Source organism: Electrophorus electricus, chromosome 20 (genome assembly GCF_041902795.1).
Source record: "Electrophorus electricus isolate QZ-2024a chromosome 20, ASM4190279v1, whole genome shotgun sequence".
Lineage (NCBI taxonomy): Eukaryota > Metazoa > Chordata > Actinopteri > Gymnotiformes > Gymnotidae > Electrophorus > Electrophorus electricus.
Genome location: NC_137516.1, coordinates 16,312,537 through 16,336,143, shown reverse-complemented (window position 1 = coordinate 16,336,143; position 23,607 = coordinate 16,312,537). Strand labels below are relative to the sequence as shown.

At 41.5% G+C, this 23,607-nt stretch overlaps 1 protein-coding gene and 1 long non-coding RNA gene across 2 annotated transcripts; one reads left to right on the top strand and one right to left on the bottom strand.

Annotated features, from left to right (window-relative positions):
- Positions 1-1,985: 1,985 nt before the first annotated feature.
- mmp14b (matrix metallopeptidase 14b (membrane-inserted)) lies at positions 1,986-19,062 on the top strand. The gene is made up of 11 exons (XM_027028739.3): positions 1,986-2,142; positions 2,300-2,580; positions 10,674-10,822; positions 11,111-11,233; positions 11,608-11,915; positions 12,610-12,771; positions 12,925-13,103; positions 13,756-13,894; positions 14,015-14,165; positions 14,249-14,364; positions 16,098-19,062. Exons 2-11 carry the CDS (start codon positions 2,485-2,487, stop codon positions 16,505-16,507), a joined length of 1,833 nt encoding a protein of 610 aa, XP_026884540.2. The 5' UTR covers positions 1,986-2,142; positions 2,300-2,484; the 3' UTR covers positions 16,508-19,062.
- A 2,501-nt stretch (positions 19,063-21,563) lies between these two features.
- Positions 21,564-23,048, bottom strand: LOC145652671 (uncharacterized). Its single transcript, XR_014118932.1, has 2 exons — positions 22,646-23,048; positions 21,564-22,385 (listed from the first exon to the last, which is right to left on the bottom strand). It is a non-coding gene; the product is annotated as an uncharacterized LOC145652671 (long non-coding RNA).
- Between the last annotated feature and the right edge of the window lie 559 nt (positions 23,049-23,607).

The window sequence follows — 23,607 nt, the reverse complement described above, 5'->3', positions numbered from 1 at the left end:
CACGCCCTGCGGGAAGGGCTGACCACAGTCGCCACCTTTCAGCCATTCACAGAGACTCTACTGACAATAGCAAAACTCTGAAACCGTTGACTTTAGCACAGTTAAGATAGATAACCACAGGCCGATGCTGTTTGTTGGGACTCTGGACCGAAAAGTTAGACTTCTCGGCCTCATGATGGTGGTGCTCAGGTTAGGTGTATTTCTCCTTAGTTCTGCACAGACGCAGAGCCGTGCTTAACTGGTCACAACAGAAAATAAACGTTGTACTTGATGGGTAGACTGCAGTGTTTGAACTGCAGTATTGTGCACTACATATGCCTCAATGTGAGAAGCAAGCCTACAACAAATGAGCTTTAAAATCCAGCATTTAGAGGAGTTTTTCCATGCTGGTTTTTCAACATGTGAGTTTATACATCACTACCACAAATGGAGGAAGGTGGTGGGCAGTGTAGGAGCACGTGAATGGAAAACACAAGTGTTCCACCTGCAAACTCTGCACACTGGCTTACACAACACCTGCCTCTTATCACACCCAACCAGAGCCGAGTTACACACAATGAGTTGCTGCAGCCACAGATTTAGTCAATTAATCAAACACAGACTACATCTTAATTATTACTTATCCATTACAAGCCTAGCCAGGTCCATAAAACCCTGTTCCCCTGAGCATGGCCAAACACCAGCTTTCAACAACACCTCAAGTCTAGATTGAATTTGAATTTCTTGACACCTACTGATCTCCTCATTCCCAAAATGAAGAACCACATAACAAAACATGAAACATGCCTTAATAAATGTTCTTCCTTAGTCACCTTTTCTAAGGTGAAATCCCTGGTAGTATTTTTGTGGTTTTTACTCACGTTCATTTAATTAACCCAGATCTTGTTGGGTTTTTTTTGTTTGTTTGAAATAAAATTTAAAAGTCCAACATCAACACTGTCTGTTATATTTGCCAAACTGAATACGTTCCCATAAACCTATTTGAAATGCAACGAAGCTGTTTTCAACCCTGCAATATTTCCATTGGCCACTGAGGGGCATAATACCGAGATTCCTGTTTCTTCCATTTGCTGAAGTTGCCAAAGTGTCCCTTTATTTTAAACCAAAGAGCCGAACTAATTCATTTAAAACATTGCTCGCTTATTACATGTTTCCCTTATGTGCAATGAGATGAGAAAGGGAGTTCAACCTTCATCATTAAACAAAACTAACAATGCATCCACGTCCCCGTTACATTGTGAAACGCTTCAAATCACGAAGATTCCTCCGGCCGCTTACTAAAATGCGCCGTTCGGCCGACGGATGTTTGCATATTAAAGGCAGTAATGAAACGGTGATACGTCGAGGCACGGTAAAGTACTTTAAAGCAGTCTGCATTCAGACACACTAGACACGGATCACACTTCACACAGACCCGTCTAGGAGAACATGGATCATACTGAAGGCTTATGTGTTTGCATGTAATTAAAACAATGAAAAGAAAATACGATAACGATTTCAGATCATTTCAAATAGCGTTCAAGTGGTAAATCTGTGTGAGTGTAAGAAGAGTCTCCACTAATATGCTGATTTCAGTAAAACAAAACTGCATTAGTGGGGGGGGGGGGGGTGTTCTGTTGTGGTTTTGTCTCTTTTTTTTCTTATTTGTTGGTTTATACCACGGTGGGATACTTGATCACCTTCTGTAATTTATTCTAATTCTACAAACCAGTACGAGGTTTTATTGTTTTATTGTCTCGGTTGAATGATTAAGATAGCATCTTAAAAATAAAACATTTAAAGTTTCCTAGATGTACAATACGCCAGAAAGCCGTTTAAAACAGCCATTGCGCAACATCCACTGCAACGTTTGATAATAAACATCTTAAGATATTTCGAACAAAAGTGACCCACTGTAAGCCAATAAGGGGTAACACCGTAACCGATCTGATCTGAAGCCGGTCCCATTTCCAAAAGCTCCAACCAAACCAGAGCTGGGGGTGGCGGACTTTTAGGGCGCAGAGCCAAAGGGGAGGAGAAGGTCGGGCAGCTCGTACCTATCGAGCTACCACGTCTACAGCCTGGAGAAGAGGCTCCAAGGGTAGGAAAGCGCCGTGACATCCCAGCCAAATCACGGAGATTTCAACGAACCTGTTATGAAAGGTAACCGGGACAAAGGAGACAAGAGAAGCGATCACTTTCCGGCCCCCGAAGAGCTTTTACCCACACTCATAGCCTCTTTAAAACATTTAATTTAACGCAGTGAGAATCCGAGCAAACTTTGCGTGTTTACAATCTCTTATTTTTTGTATTTTGATAGGGAATCTCTAATAAGCAGTTGAAGAAAACGGAGGTTGTAGGCGAAGCACTAACTGGAAACGATTTAGGCTGCATTATACGGTACGTGGGGATGTTCTGACAAACTAGGAGAAGTAAGAGTCGAACAAAAGAGTTCCTGAGCGCCTCGACGGACTGGGCTTTAGCCGAGGAGGTCTGGATCGGAGAATGGCGATGTGGCCCGATGTCCTGGAGCTTTTGCTCCTGCTCACATGCTGGCTGTGCGTTCAAGGTGCGGCGTCCAGACAAGACATCAGGCCAGAGGTAAGACAGCCCCTGCCTTATCCATAAATATTTCACTTAAATAGACATTTTTTAAAAAGCTGCCCAAAACACTTCCGTCACTTTGTGAATAACGTCGCCAATGCATATGTAAGTGTTGCTGAAGACAACATCGAAGAAGCAACCAGATACACCTAGAAACAAAGATATGTTGCCTCAATGTCCTTTCCTTCTGTCACTCGTCGGGCGGTTATGAATTTGTCATCGGCGCCCAAATTCCGCCGAAAACAACAACAACAACAACAACAACAACAATAATAATAATAATAATAATAATCCCAGAGGTGAATGGAGTATTTTGTAAGGCTGTAGATGAGTGTGGCTAATTCAGCACCGTATGCCTTAGGTGTGGATTCAGCAGTGGCAGTATCGGTGTGCGTGAGAAAAGCGTGAGGAAAAATGCTGAGATGGCAGAACTGTCTGAAGGAGAGATAGAGTGCACGGGTGTGTACACGATCACGAGAGTGGACCCCCTCCCTCCTCTCTAGTTATTGAAGGATGCAATTATTGCCATCTGCTCTGAGTTATGGTCGCAAACACCAGAGGGGGTTTCAGCTGACTGGAAGGCTTTGCGGGAATGTGTCTGCAGCACTAAAGTCCAGGCTTATTATTTGGTCATTCATCTTAAGTCGCATTATTCATTAACTACACTGAAAATAACATGAACGTTACGTAGGTATAAGAGTGAAGAATGAGTGTCTGGCTCCCACCAACAGTTCCTTAATGTGTGGGAGATTAAAACATATTCTCCTGCCAAACACTACACAGGTTTCAACCTGTGGTCAATCTACAATAAATACCACATCATAAAACTAAGTTATTATTTTTACTTATGCACTTTTTAAAAATCTTATCATTAACATAAAAATTAAATGACTATATTAAATGTTGCTTTGTTTTCCCTTTATATTTATTTTTGCTTCTGTCATGTTGCCTGTTTGTAGTTGTTTCAAATGTTTGTAGTTAGCCATAGTGTACCAATGCATTTCAAAGCAGCTAATGCTCAGTTATGACAGAATGCAATAAGATCAAATGCAAACGAGCTCCAGTGTGCAGATGCACACTTTCCTCCTAAGTGCTTCACCACACCACATGCTGGATGAAAACCCAGCTGGAAGAGCAATAATCCCTGGTGGTGGTTCTGCACAGATGTTTACACATCTCGGTACTTTGTGGCAGTTGGTTGGTCCTTATGTCACTGGTACACCATGTCTGGTGAGCACTGTATTAGCCGCCTCTGTGGTCTGAGAATCTTGTAGGAGACACAGTGCATTGTTTCATTGCACTGCATGACCCCTGGTCTTTCACAGCTGGCCAAACCCATCCAGTGGTTAAGGAAGAAGTTGGCCAATCCCATACAGTGGTTAAGGAACAGGAAGCTGGTGGGGGGTTTTCCCTCCTGGCATTTTAACACCTGTATCCTGTGGGCAGATGTTAGACCATGACCGTAATTAGACTGTGGGTCAGATAGGGCAGGAAACAGAAAAGGGTGTATGTAGGGTGGTGTATTTCAGAGAGAAGTGACTTAGAGGAGGAGAAAGGAAGCTGTTGAACCAGGAAATGGACGCTGAGAGAACAGAAGTCATTGTATCCAAAGTATGATGTCATTTGAGAAACGAGGAGCAGATGAATGAAGAATGATGGAATCAGATGTAATATCCTGTCGTCAAACTTGTGCCATAAGATTCAGAAGTTGAATGAGATTTTGCCAAACAGTTGCTTATTTATGGTCATTCAGTTATTGGACGACTGCGTCGTTTTTGTTCATGGTTCTTATCATCACTTCATACAGAGAACGCTTTCATGAAATCACCTCAGAACCTGCAGTGCACCTCAGAATGGTTTTCACTGTCACGCTCCCTAGCTTGAACTCCATCCCCCAGCATCCAACTGTCGCTAGCTCCCCTGTCACTCAATCTGGATTCTCCAATCACAGCCTCACCAGCTCGGCATCCACGGACTGTTCATTGTTATCACCTGTTCTTCATTATTAACCAGTTTATTTAAACCATTCTATTTGCCTTTGTTCCTTGTGAAGTATTGCTATGACTGGCTCACGTGTACTGAGCGTTATCTTGGTTAGCCTCTGAGGGTTACGACCTGGTCTGTTTTTGGATATTAGTCTCTGCCTTTTCTTCACCTGGTTAGTTTGCCTTGTCAGACTGCTCTTTAGTTTTGTGTACTCTGGACTCTTCACTGGATTCATTTGTTGCATTACCCTGAACCTGGATTATCCTTTTATAAATAATGCTCTCATTTACTTAATCTCATTTACTCACATCTGAACGCGTCTGTCACCATGCTGGTCCGTGACATTCATTTTAATGTTAGTGTTTACTGCTCAGTACCAAGAAAAAAAAAATTATTTTTAGACAGACAAAAAATATTCTGAAAAAGGAGTTTCAGTTCTTGTCACCTCTAAACCGAGTGTTTGGAATGTTTCCTTTTGCCAGGGCAACAGTGCTGAGTGATCTGTAATGTCTGATTGTGTGAATGAAAAGCAAAGACCATTTGTTCATGCTGAATACAGTTCAGTCTATGCATGTTTGGACAGTGACAAGTTTCCATGTCTTGCTTCTGCACTCCAGTATGCTAAATTTGAAAAGAAACTATGAATACGAGGTCAAAGTGCAGACCTCTGTGGTATTTGTGGCATTTTTAAATTCAGGGTCATTTTGAAGCATTTAGTTTCAGTAACAGTTTCACATCAGAATTCATCTTGCGGTTGTTTCCACTAGTAGATTTCATCAGTAAAAACTAGGTCCCCTATTCTTGAAGCCTACCGGTGATTTGCCTTGTGTGGTGAACCCAGTGCGGTTTGCAGTGTATCCTTTTTGTGCTAGACTTTGACACATCTATGGCAACATCCTAGATAGACGTGTTGATATCTTCATGACTAAAAGCATTCTTCTGCTTTCAACCAGTGTAATCATCCGGACCCCTCATTATTACCAAAATCTCGACCACAATACCTCACTAAAACCATCATTGGTGTTTGTTACCAGTAAGCTCTATATTTGGTAAAAGCCCAATGTCATTTTACAACTTGATTTCTTCATTCTTCTGGAACGCAATCTGGAGTTTTGGTCTTGGTGACCCCAACATGAAATTAACATCCAGATGTGATCTTCAAAATGTTTCTCCAAATGTCATTGTTACTGTGTATTTGTTCTAAATACCCGAGCCGAGCAGGTTTATAATATCTCCAGCTGCTGTCAACCACTTACTTATTTCCTTAACAGCCATTGTATGTAGGCCTGTGTCATAGTATGTGACACAAAGGCAGGAATGTACACTCAGCAAACACTTCACTGTACTATTACGTAGTAGCGCAGCCGCACTAACACATTTCATTTTTTACCTCATCCTGTGACTAAGAAGGTTATTTTTTTCCTTTCTTCTTAATTCTAGCCTGCCAAAAACTAAGTAATGTAGGGCCAGGTACTAAAAAGTCCTGACTGATCGCTGCATAAATAACTGGAAATAGCTGGAAATCTCATACACGTTGCCTAGAAGGATGATTCAATTATATCGTATGCCCTCTTCCTCTGAAAGCACAACCACAAATATTCATGGAAAAAAAATGAAACATAATATCAATAATAAAAAAATGTTTTTAAAAAAATCTGGAGGTTTTTCTTATCACTCGCCCCATATTTATATTAACCTCATTTTTAAAATTCATCACTTTCATTTATATGTTTAAGAAGCTACGGCACTTCTCAGCGTATGGAAAAGAAATGTTGCAGTTCTGAGTCTGGCAAAACGAGGGGAGAAGGGAAAAGCTCAACTCCTCTGCTGCAAAACTGTATCTGATGGATGGAGAGTTTTAAGTTCAGTTATGATGAGTTCTGCTGTTACATCTGAACTAGGTACATTCTTGCATTTTCTCTGTGGGATTCAATGGTGCCCACCATAAACAGTCAGTCAAGAAGAGTTCGTAACACAAGAGCAGAAGTTTCTACTTCTTCCCATTTCTACGGTTTTCTGGATTTGCACAAAGAAAACTGCTGACTTGTATTGAAAACATTCACTTCCTTTCTTTATATATAAATCCGAAGGCTTCTTAGTGGTGATGCTCAGGAAATCACGGCTAGAAACATGAAATCTGAAGTCGAATCAGCGCTCCTTATCCTGGGATGTTTTTTTTATGCAAATGATCTTTGGTCTCTGCAGAGGCTGCCTTTGATGTTTAGGTTGAGTGGCAGACAAATGTTTCAGTTCTACCATTCTGCCTCACACAACTGCTGCTGATATGATGATGATAGGGGTCAGTATACATTTTCGATGCATTTGGGTAACTTTAGTAGCGGCACTATTTATTTATATGTTTTGTTTATTCTTTTTATTGGGTGGGGCTACTCTCGGATTGAATCGCCTCTCATCTGCATCTTGTTTCATTCCGCTGGCCCAGATCAAGATGAGTAATTTTTCCCTTGCAGTTTGGTTGTGTTTCTGCCACCGTGTAGACATTAACTGACATGGACCAGTGGCGTGCATTAGTGGAGAGAGCCGTGCGAGGAGGTCGTGTGTTATGCAAGCCTCTCCATTTCTTTCTTTGAGAAAACAAATACACCGATACTTCAGATCATATTATAAATATTGGCTGAGGAAGACACTCTTCGTCTACGGTAACACAAGGATGTCTTCCGTCCAAACCCACACCTCACATGAATACCGCTAGGGCTTTTGGTATGCAATCTGCGAGTGGATATATTCCTCTGGGTAGCTAATAATACTGAATCTGAGGCAAAAAGTTGTCACGGACAGTCGCCTCCCGTGAGTCACGTGGGTTGACCAGCCACGTGTAGTGGGGGGATCTGTTTGTGGCCACACCTGCACCTTATTTTTCTATATGTATTTAAACCCGTATGGAAGTGTGCAGACTGTTGGTCATTGTGGATGTAACGTCTTGCTGTAATGTTCCTTTCGTCGTTGTTAAACGTATGCGTGTTTGTTGTGCTTGTTTCTGGGTTAAACTTTTCATGGGCTTACGTTTTAACGTGTTAACGTTTGTAATGCTTGTGAGTGCCGTTATCGTTCCATGTTTCTGTGTCAATAAATGTGCGTCCCAGTCGCTGGAGTCTGTGCATCCTGCCCTTCGCCTCGGGCCACCACGCGTTACAAAAGTAAATAATTACTGCAGAATATTTTACATAGTGAAATCTATAATTCCCAGTTACTTTGCCTTTTTAAACCCATTTTAGTTAGTGTAGGTGAGAGAGACCGGATAAAGACAGGACAAAAGGCTGAGAAATGACAGGGATTAAATTCTTGAGATATTACAGGGTATGACATTCCAGACACTCTAATTTAAGTATGTGTTTTTCTGGCTCAGCGATGTTCCATATTTATCTGGAATGATGCACCGTGCAAAAAAAAGCAGCCAATGGAAGGCCAGGATTAAAAATAGGCATAATTATTACAAATTCTAAATTGATGAAAGAGGCGAAGTTGAAAGCAGACTTTTTGCATATTACCAGACTGTATTTACGACATTTTATAAATGTCTGTATTTACGACATTTATACACCAACAGCCTGTTTCACATGTCTGCCACATGGGTACCACCCGTGTTGAGTTCTTTTTACACCAAATAAACAACCGATGTTACTGAGTCACTGCTTTACATGTTATACAAGTTTAATTAAAACTGCACATGGTGGTCATTTTGTATGTCAATTAAAGAAGATATGAGCTTTATTCAACACGGGGCGCATGAGCGACTGGTCGCTTTCCAACATTGCTGCAATCCTGTGAGATGCAAATACCATTATGGTCAGTTTGATAAGGGCAGTCTATGATCTGGAACTCGAGGCAGTTTATAGACACTGTGATGCCGGATATAGAATGGTACGCATATAGTGAGGTATGGCAATCAGTCTGCGTTTTAGAAACTGTGGGATTTTCCTGTAATCTTTACATGGGGATGAGTAATGCACACTCTAACCGAATACAAATAATTATTGAAATGAAAAACAAGAAATTATTTTATTTTTTGTTCATACTTCTAAATCAAATTTATAATATTAATAAATGAAAATGTAACGTGCTGGCCCGAGTGCCGAAAGGCGTGGAGCAGGACGCACATGGACGAACATTTATTTATATACAACACAGAGGACGAAAGTGGCACTGACATGTAAATGAACATAAGCACACTAAGCACTAATGACTTCTAACACTTAACACGATATTAAAGAAGCATAGTGAAGACTTGATACATATGGTTACAAACGACACGCTACAATGGTCACAGTGACCAACACACTGCACACATTGGCACAATGTGACTAACACAATGCAGGTGTGTGCAGGTGTGGTTATGAACAAAGATCCTCCTACTTCATGTGGCGGGCCAAACCACGTTACTCGCGGGAGGCGAGAAAATACCTTAACTTGTAAAGCTAACCTATAGTACAGCGTTGTAGGAACCTGGTTATAATAGATTTAGATGAATTTATCATGCTGCCACCTAGTACTTAATGCATATGTCATAATCAAGTTAAACTATAAACTAGGTGACAGCTTGTGAGAACCCAAACTTGTGTCTTTCACAAAAGCTGAAAGTACTGGTAAGAGGGACCAGAGGGACTAAAGACTTTGTAGGAGTGTGTCACTGTCTTATGGTGTATTATTATTTCTTATATCATCCAGTATTATTTTCTATGGAAGTGAACGTATCCAAATGTTTCTGCATTTCTCTGTGCGGTGCAGAGATGATGCTAAAGTAAAGATTCATGTTTAACTACGCAGGGTCGTGTGTGCTTCCACAGAGTTGTGTGCACATCAGTGCATAATTAGTTGTGTAATTACAGGGATTAAAAGAACACACACACATGCACCTAGTGAACTCTGCATAACAACACAGACTGTGCTGATGCCAAAGAATGTGTGTCATAAAAGAATGCCTAAGATATATTTACAAAGTTATCTGTAAAGGGTTTGGTGTATTTCATATTTAATAGACTATAATACATTATATAACATTCATTTAATGTGAGAAGCAACAGAGTGGGCAGTAATTAAAAAAAATAGCTGTTCATTAAAACTAAACAAGTATGTTTCATGTTTTCCTGTCAAAATAATAATCTGAAATAAAGACTATATGTATATCTCCTTGATAATGTTACTGAGGTTTATAAATAAAAAAGATAAAAAACATACTGCACTGCATGTATGATGTATGTTAAATATCATTAGCACAGTAATAACACACTAGCAATGGCACACAAACAGATTACCTGTAAAGACTAGAAAGCCCTAGAAAGCAGGTTTAGGGCGTTATAATGAAAGTAAAGAAGACTCCTTTATTGTTCCAGTTGTCTAAGTCATTCATTGAGTTTCCAGTCATTCCTAATCACTAATGATTATGATAAAACATGATGAAACGTATTTACATAATTAAACGTATTTACATAATTAAACGTATTTACATAATTAAGACAGTTTACCACACTACACTTTCCAGACAAAGAGAATGTAGATGTAGGTGCCATATATCCAACCATTTGTATGTGTTATCTGGGAAGAAAAATTGAAATAGACATTGAAACCGTTTTCTTTATTAACAATATTTAAAATACTGCAGTAAAAAAGCTTTGTTGATCTATAAAGGACATTTTTGTCACACCCCCTTTTGTTGTGCCAGCTCACACATGCTCTACAGGGTACTAATCACTTGCTCTTCCCACAGCCATTTAAAAAGCACACAGGACACTCCACCTGTCTTTGTGAACTCTTACAGTAGTGTTATGTTGCATCCCACAGCGTTTACTTACTGTGTGTCTGTATTCCCAGATCATTTTGTGTGTTTTTGTGTGACAGCTTGTGTAACAGTTATTCCATAAACACAAGATTTTGTTTTCTTCCTGTTCACTTTGGATCTCCCTCCGAATAACTGACTGTTGTTGATAAGACCAGGCTGTTTTTGTCAAAATATTGACAAAATAAGTTGCATGGAATACATGGCATGCATGAGTTGTCTCTGTAATAGATGCTTTGCTGCTCTGAGTCCATCAGCTGTGTATCTCTGTGTCTCTGTGTCTCCATGTCTCCACGTCTCCATGGTGCAGGCCTGGCTGCAGCAGTACGGTTACCTCCCTCCAGGGGACCTCCGAATGCAGGCGGCCCGCTCCCCTCAATCCATTTCCTCCGCCATCACAGCCATGCAGAGGTTTTATGGCCTGACCATCACCGGCAACCTAGACCCCGAGACCGTGAAGTGAGTCCATTGTCTGCCTAAAAGGTCACTTTCATATGTTTTGTCCAATATAAATGTACTTTTTTTGTAATGCTGGCTGCACAAAAACAAAACAAAACTTACAGTAAAAATACCTTGTGCTTTCGTTGTTGAGACAGAGTGGGAAAATTTACCATTGTGTCAGCACTTTGTTGTTCTCCAGTGCTTCTTGAAAGAAGCAGGCTATAGGAGAATGGAAATGAGTAAGAATCACTGAAGTGAAGTTTGCAGTGTGGTGGATGATCTCATGTGTTGAATGATGATTGCCAGGGCAATGGGGAGGCCCCGCTGTGGTGTTCCAGATAAGTTCGGTGCAGAACTGAAGAGCAACTTGAGAAAAAAAAGATACGCTATCCAGGGACTGAAGTGGGAAAAGAAGGACATCACATTCTGGTAGGAGACAAACGCATACAGGTGGCAAAGAAAAAGTGAAGAGTCAAATAGAATTTAGGTCATTTTAACCCTCACCAAACTGTGACAGTTTATCTCTGGTTGGTTGAATTAAAAAAAAAAAACTATTTGGAACTGGATTCAGCAAACCCTTTCTACACTGATGGAAAAGTCATCTCTGGCATACAGTATGATCCATTCCGTTTCAGGGCAGGTCTGGCAAGAATTTCTGTGTGACATGCCAGTAATGTAAATCACTTTCTGCTCCCACTGCTTCTTTAATTTTCTTCCCCCTGCCTTCTCTATATCTCTCTTTTTCCTACATCCACTTTCCCTGATTGGCTTCTCCAATGCATCTTTTCCTCACTTCCTTTCAGCATACAGAACTACACCCCCAAGGTCGGGGAATACGAGACGCAGGAAGCCATTCGCAGAGCCTTCAAAGTGTGGGAGAGTGTAACCCCTTTGCGATTCCGCGAGATCCCTTACAGTTACATAAAGGACAGGACATCAGCTTTTGCGGACATCATGCTCTTCTTCGCTGAAGGTTTCCATGATGATGCCAGCCCGTTTGATGGGGAGGGAGGGTTCCTGGCACACGCCTACTTTCCTGGCAATGGCATAGGAGGAGATACACACTTTGATGCAGCAGAGCCATGGACAATTAGCAACCAAGATCTGATGGGTAAAAAGTATTCCAATGCTGAACCTATGCTAAACAAAACTCCTTACACTCAGTCTTCAGAATAGTTCAAGTTTATCAATATTCTCTAGACCTTTCCTTTTCTTCTAGACATTCGTTCTTCATGTGAGAAACTCCTGAGTTAGCTGTTGTTTTGTTTAACGACATGCACAGAATTTGGTTGCTATAAGTTTAAAATGAGTTTTGATTTTTTTGGTCAAATGCTTAGTTTAAGAGTTACACACAGGGCTGGGTCATAGACCTCCACAGGGTGTAATACCAGGGCACCATTTTGGCGTCATCTATAACTCCAAAAAAATTTTTTTTGAGGCTTAATGTCAGCATATTGTTTTAAGAAGTGCGCACAGGGTTCAGAGCAGTTCTCATGTGTTTGACATAATGTGCTTCTCGTGGAGTTTCCCTTGTCTGGACCTGCTTATGTAAAGAAAACATGGCGAGTCTCAGCAAGACCTTTACATACAAAAGTGTGCACTGAATACTTTGGGTGTGGCCCTTTAAAAGAACATTAAGATTTAATGCCTTTGGGAAGTGTTACTGTTTGGTCCAGCAGCTCCTGATAGACCTTAAAAAATCTTGATTTGCACAATATCATAATTGTATGCCATTGTTATATGTGCGGCCCTTTAGGGTCTCAAGTAGAAAGTACAACTGTAATGTTTTCTTTATATACTTTTAGGGAACGATGTCTTTCTGGTGGCTGTGCATGAGCTGGGTCACGCTCTGGGAATGGAGCACTCGGACGACCCGTCTGCCATAATGGCTCCTTTCTACCAGTGGATGGACACTGAGAACTTCGAGCTTCCTGAAGATGATCGCCGTGGCATTCAGAAGCTCTACGGTACAGCACAAGAAATTTAAGTTTGAGCAGCAAAGAACCGAGCAGCAGGCCTTCGTGTGATAAAGGATATCTGGGTAAAAGTTCCGTTTGCCACGCACAAGTAATGAGCCCCGTGTAAGCACGAATTGTGTGCTCTGCCTCTCTGTTTTGTAGGTTACGATTCTGGCAGCCGCCCTCAACCCCCTGCTACCCCGCGAAACCCTTACAATACCCCTCGGCCCCGCCCCACACACCCCCCACACAAGCCTGGAGTGCCCCGCTACACCCCCGATATCTGCGAAGGCAACTTTGACACCATTGCCATTTTCAGAGGAGAAATGTTTATCTTCAAGGTATTTAAAGAAACTTTGTGCAATCACAAATTAAAAGTGTGAGCATTAAAGGATTAATGTTTTTTAATCCAAAACTTATTATGATCGCTTGCCAAAGCTAACCTGCTGTTCTTTTACCTCTCATTATTATTATTGCTATGATTTATTTTGTTATATGATTATTATTGAACTTTTTGGAATGTTGGCTCTCTGACAGTAACCAGATCCATCAAACTTTTATTCTGTACCCAGTTAAACTGCTTTGTGTTTATTAGAGAAGTACTGTACTCACCACACTCTTTATCATCACTCTGTCTGCTCATTTTTCACCCCTTTGCGGAACATTTTCTTTTTCAACCAGCACCTGTTTAGACAACTTTCATGTTAACCCATGAGACTTGTTGAAGAGGGTCTGAGTACTGGTGCAGATGACCCTGCTCTTCATCCCTCTGTCTGTGTGTGCATGCTTTAGCTCTTGTTCGTCATCCATTGCCTGACTGACTTGTGGGGTTAACGTTAAACACAGTGACAAGCCGCCATTCTCAGTACTAAAGCAGGCTGCCACATTGGTCCTGTGTGCTGCACAGATGATAGTGAGTGGCAATTTTAGCAAGTTATGGCTTCACAAAAGAGCAAACGTGTTTAACATTCGTCTGTAAACCACGTGTGGCAGGATAAGTGGTTCTGGCGCGTCCGCAATCAGCGGGTCATGGAAAACTACCCAATGCCGATTGGTCATTTCTGGAGAGGCCTGCCAACGTCGATTAACACAGCCTTTGAGAGAGAGGACGGTCGATTCGTCTTTTTCAAAGGTAAGAGCTGCTTTTAAGACTTCATCTTTAAAAAAAACTATTCAGAAAGATGAACAGACTCAGTGACAGTTCTATACGTTCTTTTGTTCACACCAATGGATATAATTTCTTGTTTCTCAGGGGACAGGCACTGGGTGTTCACGGAATCCATTTTGGAACCGGGCTACCCAAAGACCCTGAGAGAGATGGGTAATGCTCTGCCCAAGGACAAAATAGACGCCGCACTTCTTTACACTCCTACAGGCTACACCTACTTCTTCAGAGGGAACAAGTAGGTGGCTGTCTTCTGTGTGTCCAGATGTGAAGGATGGTTTTGGTTTAGTACAAAGAGAATGACATGCTTTCTTCCCTCAGATACTATCGCTATAATGAGGCGTCCCGGTCAGTGGACCCAGACTACCCTAAACCTATCAGCAAGTGGCAGGGCATCCCTGATAACATCAAAGCAGCCTTCATGAGCCGAGACCAAAGTAAGGATCCTGGTTTTTTAATTGTGTTGTTTTTATGGTTGTTTACATTAAACCCTTTATTAGCTACCTAAAAATTAAGAAACATGCTCTGGTTATGGAGTTGGAAAATATTTTGCTTAGACGTAGTGAAGCTGCTACATACATTTGTGATTAGAGGTCATTTGAAGCTGTTTTGGGGTTGCAAAGTGGGATTGGTGCTTTGCTTAGTGACACAGTAGCAGTGCTGACTTCTGAGCATGAAGCTCTTTGATTTAAGGGTACATGGTTAATAGTTTTCACCAGCGATCCGGCAGTCCCGACTAACCACCAAAGAGTAGAACCTTCAGTCATCTTGTTACCAAGTGACAAGTTGAGATGTCCAGTCCAGACATTTCTTTTCCTGTATTTGCCTCTCAACCAAAATTTAAGATCTAAACATTTTAAGTGAGTTATTTTTTTCTTCACTGATCTACAAAGCCTTGTGCACCATGTAAAAACAAAACCATTTAAAGAGAAAAAAACTTGTTCAGCCCGTCCTGAACAATAATAAATTATTTCTGGTCTGTATTTGGCATGTGAAGAAGTTTAACCACAGATTCAGGCTGACTATACAAGCAGCTAGAACATCTGCAATAGGGTTATGTCAATCAGACTGAGTTTTATCTGCTAGGTATGTTATGCATATGAGGAATTTGTGTTGTTGGGTGCACATAACAAACGCTGGACTACTTACATGTACAGTCATGCTCTCAGTATCAAGTAAAATGTCCAAACATTAGTTCATTGTCATGGGGTTGGCTGAGTCACAGCCATATTGCAAGTAATAAATTGTCATGTGGAGACTGGAAGCATTCTCTGGAAATGCCTCATTTATTCATATGACGTTAAACTCATTTTAAGTTTCTCATTGGACCCGTAGAGACAAGACTGCCGCATACATAATTGATTGAGTTGTGTCATCAAACCACATTAGGCTTCTATTTGGTATGTTCCTTCAAAAACCTTGTGTGTGTTTTTGAAGCTTTAAATATTACCATTACCATACCAAATAATAGGACAGGTATGAGAACGCAGCCTTTAACAATGACAGCACATGTTTTGCTATTGGCTATACTGAAAGGATACTGAAAAGGTGTGATACGTTTTTCAGTATTTAATTAAGCCTCCCCAAACTCCCCCCAACCCGAAGGGTCTGACAGTTACCTGATAAGATGGAGTGGATATACAGAGCAGAGATGTGTCCTCTGTGTAGGCAGAGCGGTAGACTATGGACTACCTCCATGAAGCAAACATCCAATAGAACAGAGAAAAGGACAACTAAACTGGCATATACCACCTTATCACTCCTCCCCTGGAAACCACGCGGACTGTGTTTAACACAGCTTGAGTTAGGTTTGAGTTCAACTCAGAAAGATATGCCTCGTGGACAAATTACAAAGACTTTGTGCGACCACAATATAAGATTTTTCAAAAACTACAAGCATGATTAGCTACTAATAATATCACAAACAGAAGCATAGGAATTATTTCATTTTATAATGCATGTATAAAAGAATTTTAATAGACTTTAGGAGTGTTGTGTGAATTGAAACGCAGCACTAAGCTAATGAGCCAAAATTCCTACCTTGTGGCTAGTTAACTGTGAAAAGGAGAGGACCTGCAGCTCATAGATGCTTTCATGGTTCTGAACAACACCGTGATCCACGTACAGAACCGAATCCTAAATATGTCATCTCTGACTTTTATAACCCCAGGCTACACATACTTCTACAAAGCCAATAAGTACTGGAAGTTCAATAACCAGCTGTTGAGAGTGGACCCCGGTTACCCCAAGTCCGCCCTCAAAGACTGGATTGGATGTCCCGATGAGGACCCCAAGCCAGGTGGAGGCGGGACGGGAGGAGGCCGGGGCAGCGATGGCACAGACAGCGACGTGGACGAGCGCGTGGAAGAGGAAGACAAGGTGAAGGAGGAGACGGAGGTGATCATCATCAAGGTGGACAACGCTCCCGGGGGCGGAGGCGTCGGGGCCGCCGCGGTGGTGGCGCCGCTCTTGCTGCTGGCTTGCGTGATCTGCACGCTTGCGGCGCTCCTCTTCTTCCGCAGGTATGGCACCCCACGCCGCCTCCTCTACTGCCAGCGCTCCCTACTGGACAAAGTCTGAAGAGCAGAGCCGAGGATTGGAGGGAGGAGGAGTGAGGAGGACAGGTGAGGAGAGGAGGATGAAGATGGGGTGGGCGGAGAAAGTGTAGTACAGCCGTATTCAGGCATTTCAGGAGAGAACGTCGGAAGCTCTAAGTTCTAAGTTAGGCCATGGCATTCCGAATGCAAGGACCGACGATTATTGGCAGAAAACGCGATTTTAACTCTCTCGTGTGTTATCTTATAATTGCATTGCTTGAATACAGTGAACTTTGTAATAAGACTCTTTATGTTTGTATTTTGGATTTAAACAATTTGAAGTATAGGGGGAACACAAGATAAAGTGGAACTAACAACAACATTTTCCATTACAATATTACTCATTAGAACATGTCTTATAAATACATACAACCCACCTCTGTGCCTCAGGTGCAGGCAGTCCTGCACTTTGGTGATTTTCCGGTACACACACCCGAGTCTACGCCGCAGTTACTTTAGTAGGTGTGTTGAGATGTGTGTGAGAGGAGTTGGGTTTGGGACACGTGTCGGACGTTCTAGTCTGATGATGGAAATGCAACTGAACAACTGACTTTTGTAAATCTCAGCCATGTGAAGCAGGAAATTCCTTAAAGATCCTTGGATCTTTCAAAATTTGAATCCCCAAGGTTTATGTTCCCTTAAAAGGATGGGCAAGGAAGTGTTTTTATAGTCCTTTTTTGGAACTCATGCACCAGGCAGCCACCCCGGCACTTAAAAATAAAATCTAGAGAAACTGATGAGCCACTGATGTGAGCTGATAATACTTTAGCAAGAGAGCCTGCATTTCCCTCTGGGTTCTCCGGTTTCCCTTGGAGTGGCCAAGCTAAGGTGATCTGATATAGACAAGGTGAGCTTTAGGGACCACAAACCGATATCTAACCTCTAAGCATTTCATTTGTGCAACAAAGCCAAAAAATTATATTTTGCACTGACTTAATAAATTGACAATGTTTATTGCAGACATACGTTCATCCATATAATTTATGAATATAATGAATGTGAATGTGTGAAGTTCACTACCGTCATAAAACACAAACACTCACTGTTAACAGCACACTAGATTGTGATTCAGATCTAAAGACAGCATGTCACTGGTCTACGATTCCATTTAGTGAGCCATTTCCCCATATCTCTCACCAAGTTCAATTCAGGTCGTGCATATGTGGGGAGGATTTCAGTACCTGATATACCCACATCACAAAAATGTTTTACAAGTCATTATAGTCATATGATTACTTACAATGTTTATAAGACATGTTATAATTGTAATGTTAACTGTTACATTTTTGTTAGATACACACCCAGTAGTGTTTATTTAGTGCCACTCAAAAATGGTTTTTTTGCAAGATACATGCTAATGTGTGAACTTAGATATTTTAATTTTTTTAACTTCAGCCAGTTTTGTAAAAAAAAAAAAAGAAAAAAAGCACACAGTATTCTGATTCTTTTTCTTTGCTCTTCCAAAATGCCTTCCGTCCCCTCTCGTGGATGCGCTCGTACTCCTGGTGTAGCCTCCGACGCCAGCTCAACGCTGTTTGTTAGCCTTTTTTATAATGTCTTCTTTAAAAATAATGTCTAATAGTGTCTTATAATGTGATTGCCGTCATCAGTCTTGTATTACTGTACACTCGAGCTTCTACTTGCACCAGATGGGTAAAGTGTAGCGATCTACTGCTGAACAGGGGACATTCCACCTCTCCTTGGATTTGGCTGATTCCAGTCCTCTTGTGAGACCACTTTCCCCACATCTTCTCGTGTCTCATTCTAACAAAAGCACAAAGCATGCAGGGCCAGCGTTCGTCTCCCTGCCTCATGCCAAACTTCTGTTCATCATACTACGGCCTCTGTTCGCCCGCATTAGTCGTGTTTGGCTTTGTCTCTTCAGTAATATCCCCCATTATACTGTATCTTAGTTTGTTATTATAATTGATAATGATGCCATTATTATGATGATGGTTGCTATCATTGTTTCATTGTTGTTGCTGTTCATGAAAAGAATGTTTTGTTATTAACATGCTCATTCAGTTGTCCTGCTGGACAGGCAAAAAAACTAAATAAAGTGGCCTTAATTCTGAGAAAGGGTGGGTTTGTACTCTGATTTTGAGAAAGTAAATAAATTGAAGATAAACTCATTTTCATTTCACTGTTTCTGTTTATAGTTCAAATTCACCAGGTGGTATTGTTGGGCTTTGGGCCATTTCATAAAATAAAAGCAGGCAGTGGTGGAGGTATTTGACTTGGAATCGGAAGGTAATCAAGCCCCACCACTGCCAAGTTGCCACTGTTGGGCCCCTGAGCAAGACCCTTAACCCTCAATTACTCAAGTTGTACTCAGTCATAATTGTAAGTTGCTTTGGATAAAAGTGTCAGATAATGGTAAACCAAATTTATTTAAAAAAAAAACAAAACAAACAATGGAAATGATAATATTCTAATGATAACGATCATTATCTAAATTTCTAAGTTACATACCTGTTCGTTGTGTCTGTGCACTATGCCTTTTCGACTCAAATAAGAAATAAAGGTTTTTATACAGTTCATTTGTTCTGAGGCTGTTTTATCAAAAATGGAAATTACATGTCAAAGGTAATGAAACTGTAATGTAAGTGGACTGTTAGTCACTTTGGATGACTGCTAAAGCAGTCTAGGTTTGGAGATGTCAAAGCCTGTGTTCTAAGGTTGTTTGGCGAGTTGCAGCAGGGACCGGTACTGAAGACATTTTGGGTGAGGAGACTACTGATAAGGAGGAATAAGTTGTTCACTACACACTTAGTTATCTAATGAGTTCAGCATTAATTGTGATGCCAAAAATACCTAATTGTTCTCTTCCCTAATTATAACAACTCCAGTTAAATCACTCCAGCTGTGATTTGTAGCCTTGTGGCTAAATTATTTGCTTGTGAATTGTTCCTGTGAGCAATAATGGGGTTAAATGATAGGGCTGTAATGCTGGTTAAACGGTAATCAACCAAGAGACTTTAACGACATTCCATAAGATCCATGGAGAGAGAATGAACTGCCATACGCATCCTGCATGCCTGTAGGAAAGTAATGCACAGGACCTTAATGGACCTAATATTTAATCTGCTTTACACATGGGCCACGCACCTAGAGCTCATTTCCTCTCCTACTAAGTATTTGGTATCTGGCCCCATGTTTTCCATTGCTTGGGTTAGTAATGCGACTCCATTGGAATGGTAAAGCAACTTTCTTGTGTGTCATCTTTTCCATAGGCTCCTTCGGCCTCCTCTCTCACCCCAGTGGCGCCCTGCCTCTTTAGCTCCGTCCTTCACGGCCCAAAACGCTTTTGCAATTCATTACTCCACAAATTGTTACTTCAGTTCCTCTGCATCTATAAACTATAACAGATAACACTTACCAAACGCACACACTTTTCACCTGTCTCAGAGAGCAACAAGACAGTTTTCTCAAGCACCTCCCTCACTGGCACGAGAAGGTACGTCGGAAAAAAAAAAAAAAGATTAGTAAAGCTGGGAAAGATGAGAATTGTGCAAGTCTCTTGGTATTGAGCAATGAGATGTGGCTCTCAGAATGTGTATGCGCACAAATAAACCTCATTTTCAGATACTGACAGAGACAAAATTATTAATGGCAATTATTACAAATGTTCTTACTGTTGCTCGCTTTGTAATCAGTTTTCCTCTATCCAAGACTTATGGCACTTTACAGGCGGTGAAATGAATGTCTGATGACAGACGTTATAACCACAGTAAGACACTTCAGAAGAACCTTGTTCAGCAGTGTATTTTCCAAATCTTTGAAGGAATGAGCTATGAATGTTCCTAGCTAGAGTATGTTACGCAATAAGTAGCACTGACATTTGAAAAATAAATAACTCGTTTTCAGATTCTGAACATCTGTTTTAGGTTTATATTCTCAACAATAGCCAAAGACATTTTACCCAAACTGGGGTAGAACAAAAAGTTAAATCTATTGTGTGTAAAGCTTCATTGTTATTGAATAAAATGTACACAAATCTTTGTAGCTTAAAGACAACAGAATCTATGCACATTGGTGCCTGTGTAGGTTGAGGTGTGGCAGAGAGTACGTTCTGAGAAGTGTTTTGCTTAGAGAGAGTCACAAGGCTGTTGGGAGGAGCAGCGGGGAGAAGACACATCTGGAGGCCAGCGATCACGTGCAACTCCAACAACAACATCTGGAATAATAACTCCTCAGTGCCAAGGCAAGGCAGTGGTGGAGATACAGAGCAGAGTTTATCTACATGTTTACCACTAGCTCCATACAAGAAATAATGGCAGGTCACAACCAACTGGTAGAATAACTGCCCACACTGCAAGCCAAAGTCTTCTCACATAATTTGTGTATGCACACGAGCTCTCATGACGTGGTGTGCGACCTTTTCTAATAGACTGCCCCAGTTTTGCATGCATACGTCAGTCAGTTTTACAGGTGCATGCCCAGGTACCTGTAGTTCTCCACTATTACCGTCAGGACAGAGTGAAGGTTGGCAGTGTCTTAGTGGATGGTACTGAAGTTAGTTACTATATATGACAGCCAATCACTCTTCGATAAGAGAAATATTTTCACTCTTGGCTACCTGTATACCAAAATCTATTGTCATACAATAATCATATATATATATATATATATATATATATATAAAAAAAAAAAAAAGGTTATGATGTAAAAAAACAATGAAATGCATGGTTTGACTTGACCACAAAAACTAATCGCATTCAGTCACTAATTTTAATCTGCTCAAATTAATTAATACCAATTTGTCATTGCTATACCTATTCAAACTTGGCTAAGTTTTTTTTTAAGATTTGATCAAGTTTCATTTTGAGATGAACAAAGCTATTTTGGGCGAAGAGGCAAGATTTCCATTCTGTCATGATCAAGCTTACTTTTCTAAAATACGTGGACTTGGTCCATTTAAGGATGTTACTGTTAGTTCTTATACAAATGATGTAAGCAACTAGCAATAGAGTTTCTGAGAACAGCTGATGTGAGGAAGATCACAAACCAGACAGGAAAGAGACTGCCCCAACCTCAGATGATGAATCAGGCTTTTAATCCCTTCTTTCCCCAACCCCCTTGCAGCCTGACCCAGTCACATTCTTCAGGAAACTCCCCTGCCTCAAACCCGGCCTGCTCCTTCACGGCGGGCTTGTGACTGGGCTGATCACTGGTAAGCCACATCAGAGAAAAAAAATGGAACGGCTGCCTGCAACTTGGGTTATCAAACGTCTCCCCCCAACGTTTTCTCCCGTTCCGTTCCGGCTCAAACCCTCCTTCCAAAATCAGGTCACTTTAAGGGACATCTGGCTTTCATGAAAAACATTAAAGTGACAAAGCCAGGGATGGGAAAGGAGAGGAGAAAAGAAACGAGCAAACATTTTTGCACAGCAGTGACATCAAGCCAACGATAACCTCAAAAGAAAGAACTTGCATGTGGAATATAACGTAGCACAATGCCACTTCTACTTTTTTGAAAAACGAATCAGCAAACAGAAGAATGGGGGAGAAAGCTATACCAAAGCACATAAGAGCTGTGCTTTAGAGAAAGCTGGGGTCTTTGCGGTCTTTATTTTGGAATGCTGAATGGCAGGCCGGCTCTTGCTCGACTTCTTTTTCGCTCACACATCATGTGTCTAAACAGATCTAAGGAAGTGGTGGGAGCGGCTACAACACGAAGTATGTGATGCTACGTTGTACTTTCTGTGTGTGGCAGGAGCAGCTCCTAGGTGCCAGTGCTGCTGAAACCAAGGCCACATACAGTCTGCACTTTAGGTACCTACAGCTGCGGTTCACATCCTGGGGTCCTTCCTTTGCATCTAGAAGTTTTCTCCAACTTCATTCATCCTTTGTTCTCAGAACTGGGACAGAGCAAAAAAATGCAGAGCGTGTGTGGGTCTCAAGACCAGAATGGAAAACTGATCTAGCATGCTTGAGACAGAGCAGCAGAATGTGGAGTGGGGGTGGGGCGGGGTTAGCGGCAGTTTTAATCGTGTGTGAAGTCTAAAGACAGAGCCAGGTTCAGGCGCGTCTTGCACAGCTCTGGGAAACTCTTCCAGGGTCTGTCTGCATCTTAGATTCCATACTCGGGAGCTGAACAACAAAAATCCTGGATACTCACCTCACCAAAATTCCTCTTCTGAGACCCATCGCATGACTTACAGGTTCCCGTGTCAGCCGGTGCACCGAAAAGGGGCAGACTCATCACTTGTCAGAAGTCTTAAGCTTTCTAGGATCCAACTCAAACCAAGAATACAGGCATCCGTGGTTACAGCGGACATAGGGAGGCCGCGTGCGCGCGGGAAGGCCGACCCAGTTCAGCTGCCCTGCAGAAGAGGAGTTACATCAGGTCGGAAAAATGCTCAGCTCAGCCACCGCAGCGCTAATTACAGAGGTACTCCGCTGAGGTCGACAGGAAGGACGTCAAAGCACGGACTCCAGTCAGTGCAGGGGAAGAACAGAAAGGAGCAGAGAACTACAGCGCACGCAAAGGAACGAAGGGTGTGAGAGTGGACGCGCAGGTTGTGCTTCAGTGAATTTCCGGCAGCGGCGCAGGACCCTTCACATTAAAGACAGAACGTTCCTACTGGTGGCAGAAGTTGCCGTAACAAGCACAGCAGATCTGTTGTAGAAGACGTAAATTCTGTAGCAGTTCCTCAGGGATTTTTCTAACACTCAAACCCAAATTAAAATCTCTTGCCTGAAGCAATACTTAAGTACTACTCAAGATGAAAATAGAGCTAACCCTAGAGGTGAGTTAGTAGAGAAAATTATACCAACTCTAGCAAATTTTTGAATACCTACCGAGAAGTATTTAAGGAATTGTCTGCAAAATTGCCAAACTTGCTGCATATTTTTGCTTGTAAGTAACTTCAATTCCTATGTGGTGCTGACCTAGATTAAGCCTAACCAGTTTAAAAAGTCTTTTGAATGTTGACTGGAATTGTCATTTACCCGGTTTCATCCATCTACAGGAAACCAGACCATAGTCATACATACTTAATGTAAAATGTAGTGCAATTTACTTTCTTTCTGGGACTTGAACCCACGAAACAGGTCAGTCTCTAGAGGACCAGAGCCCAG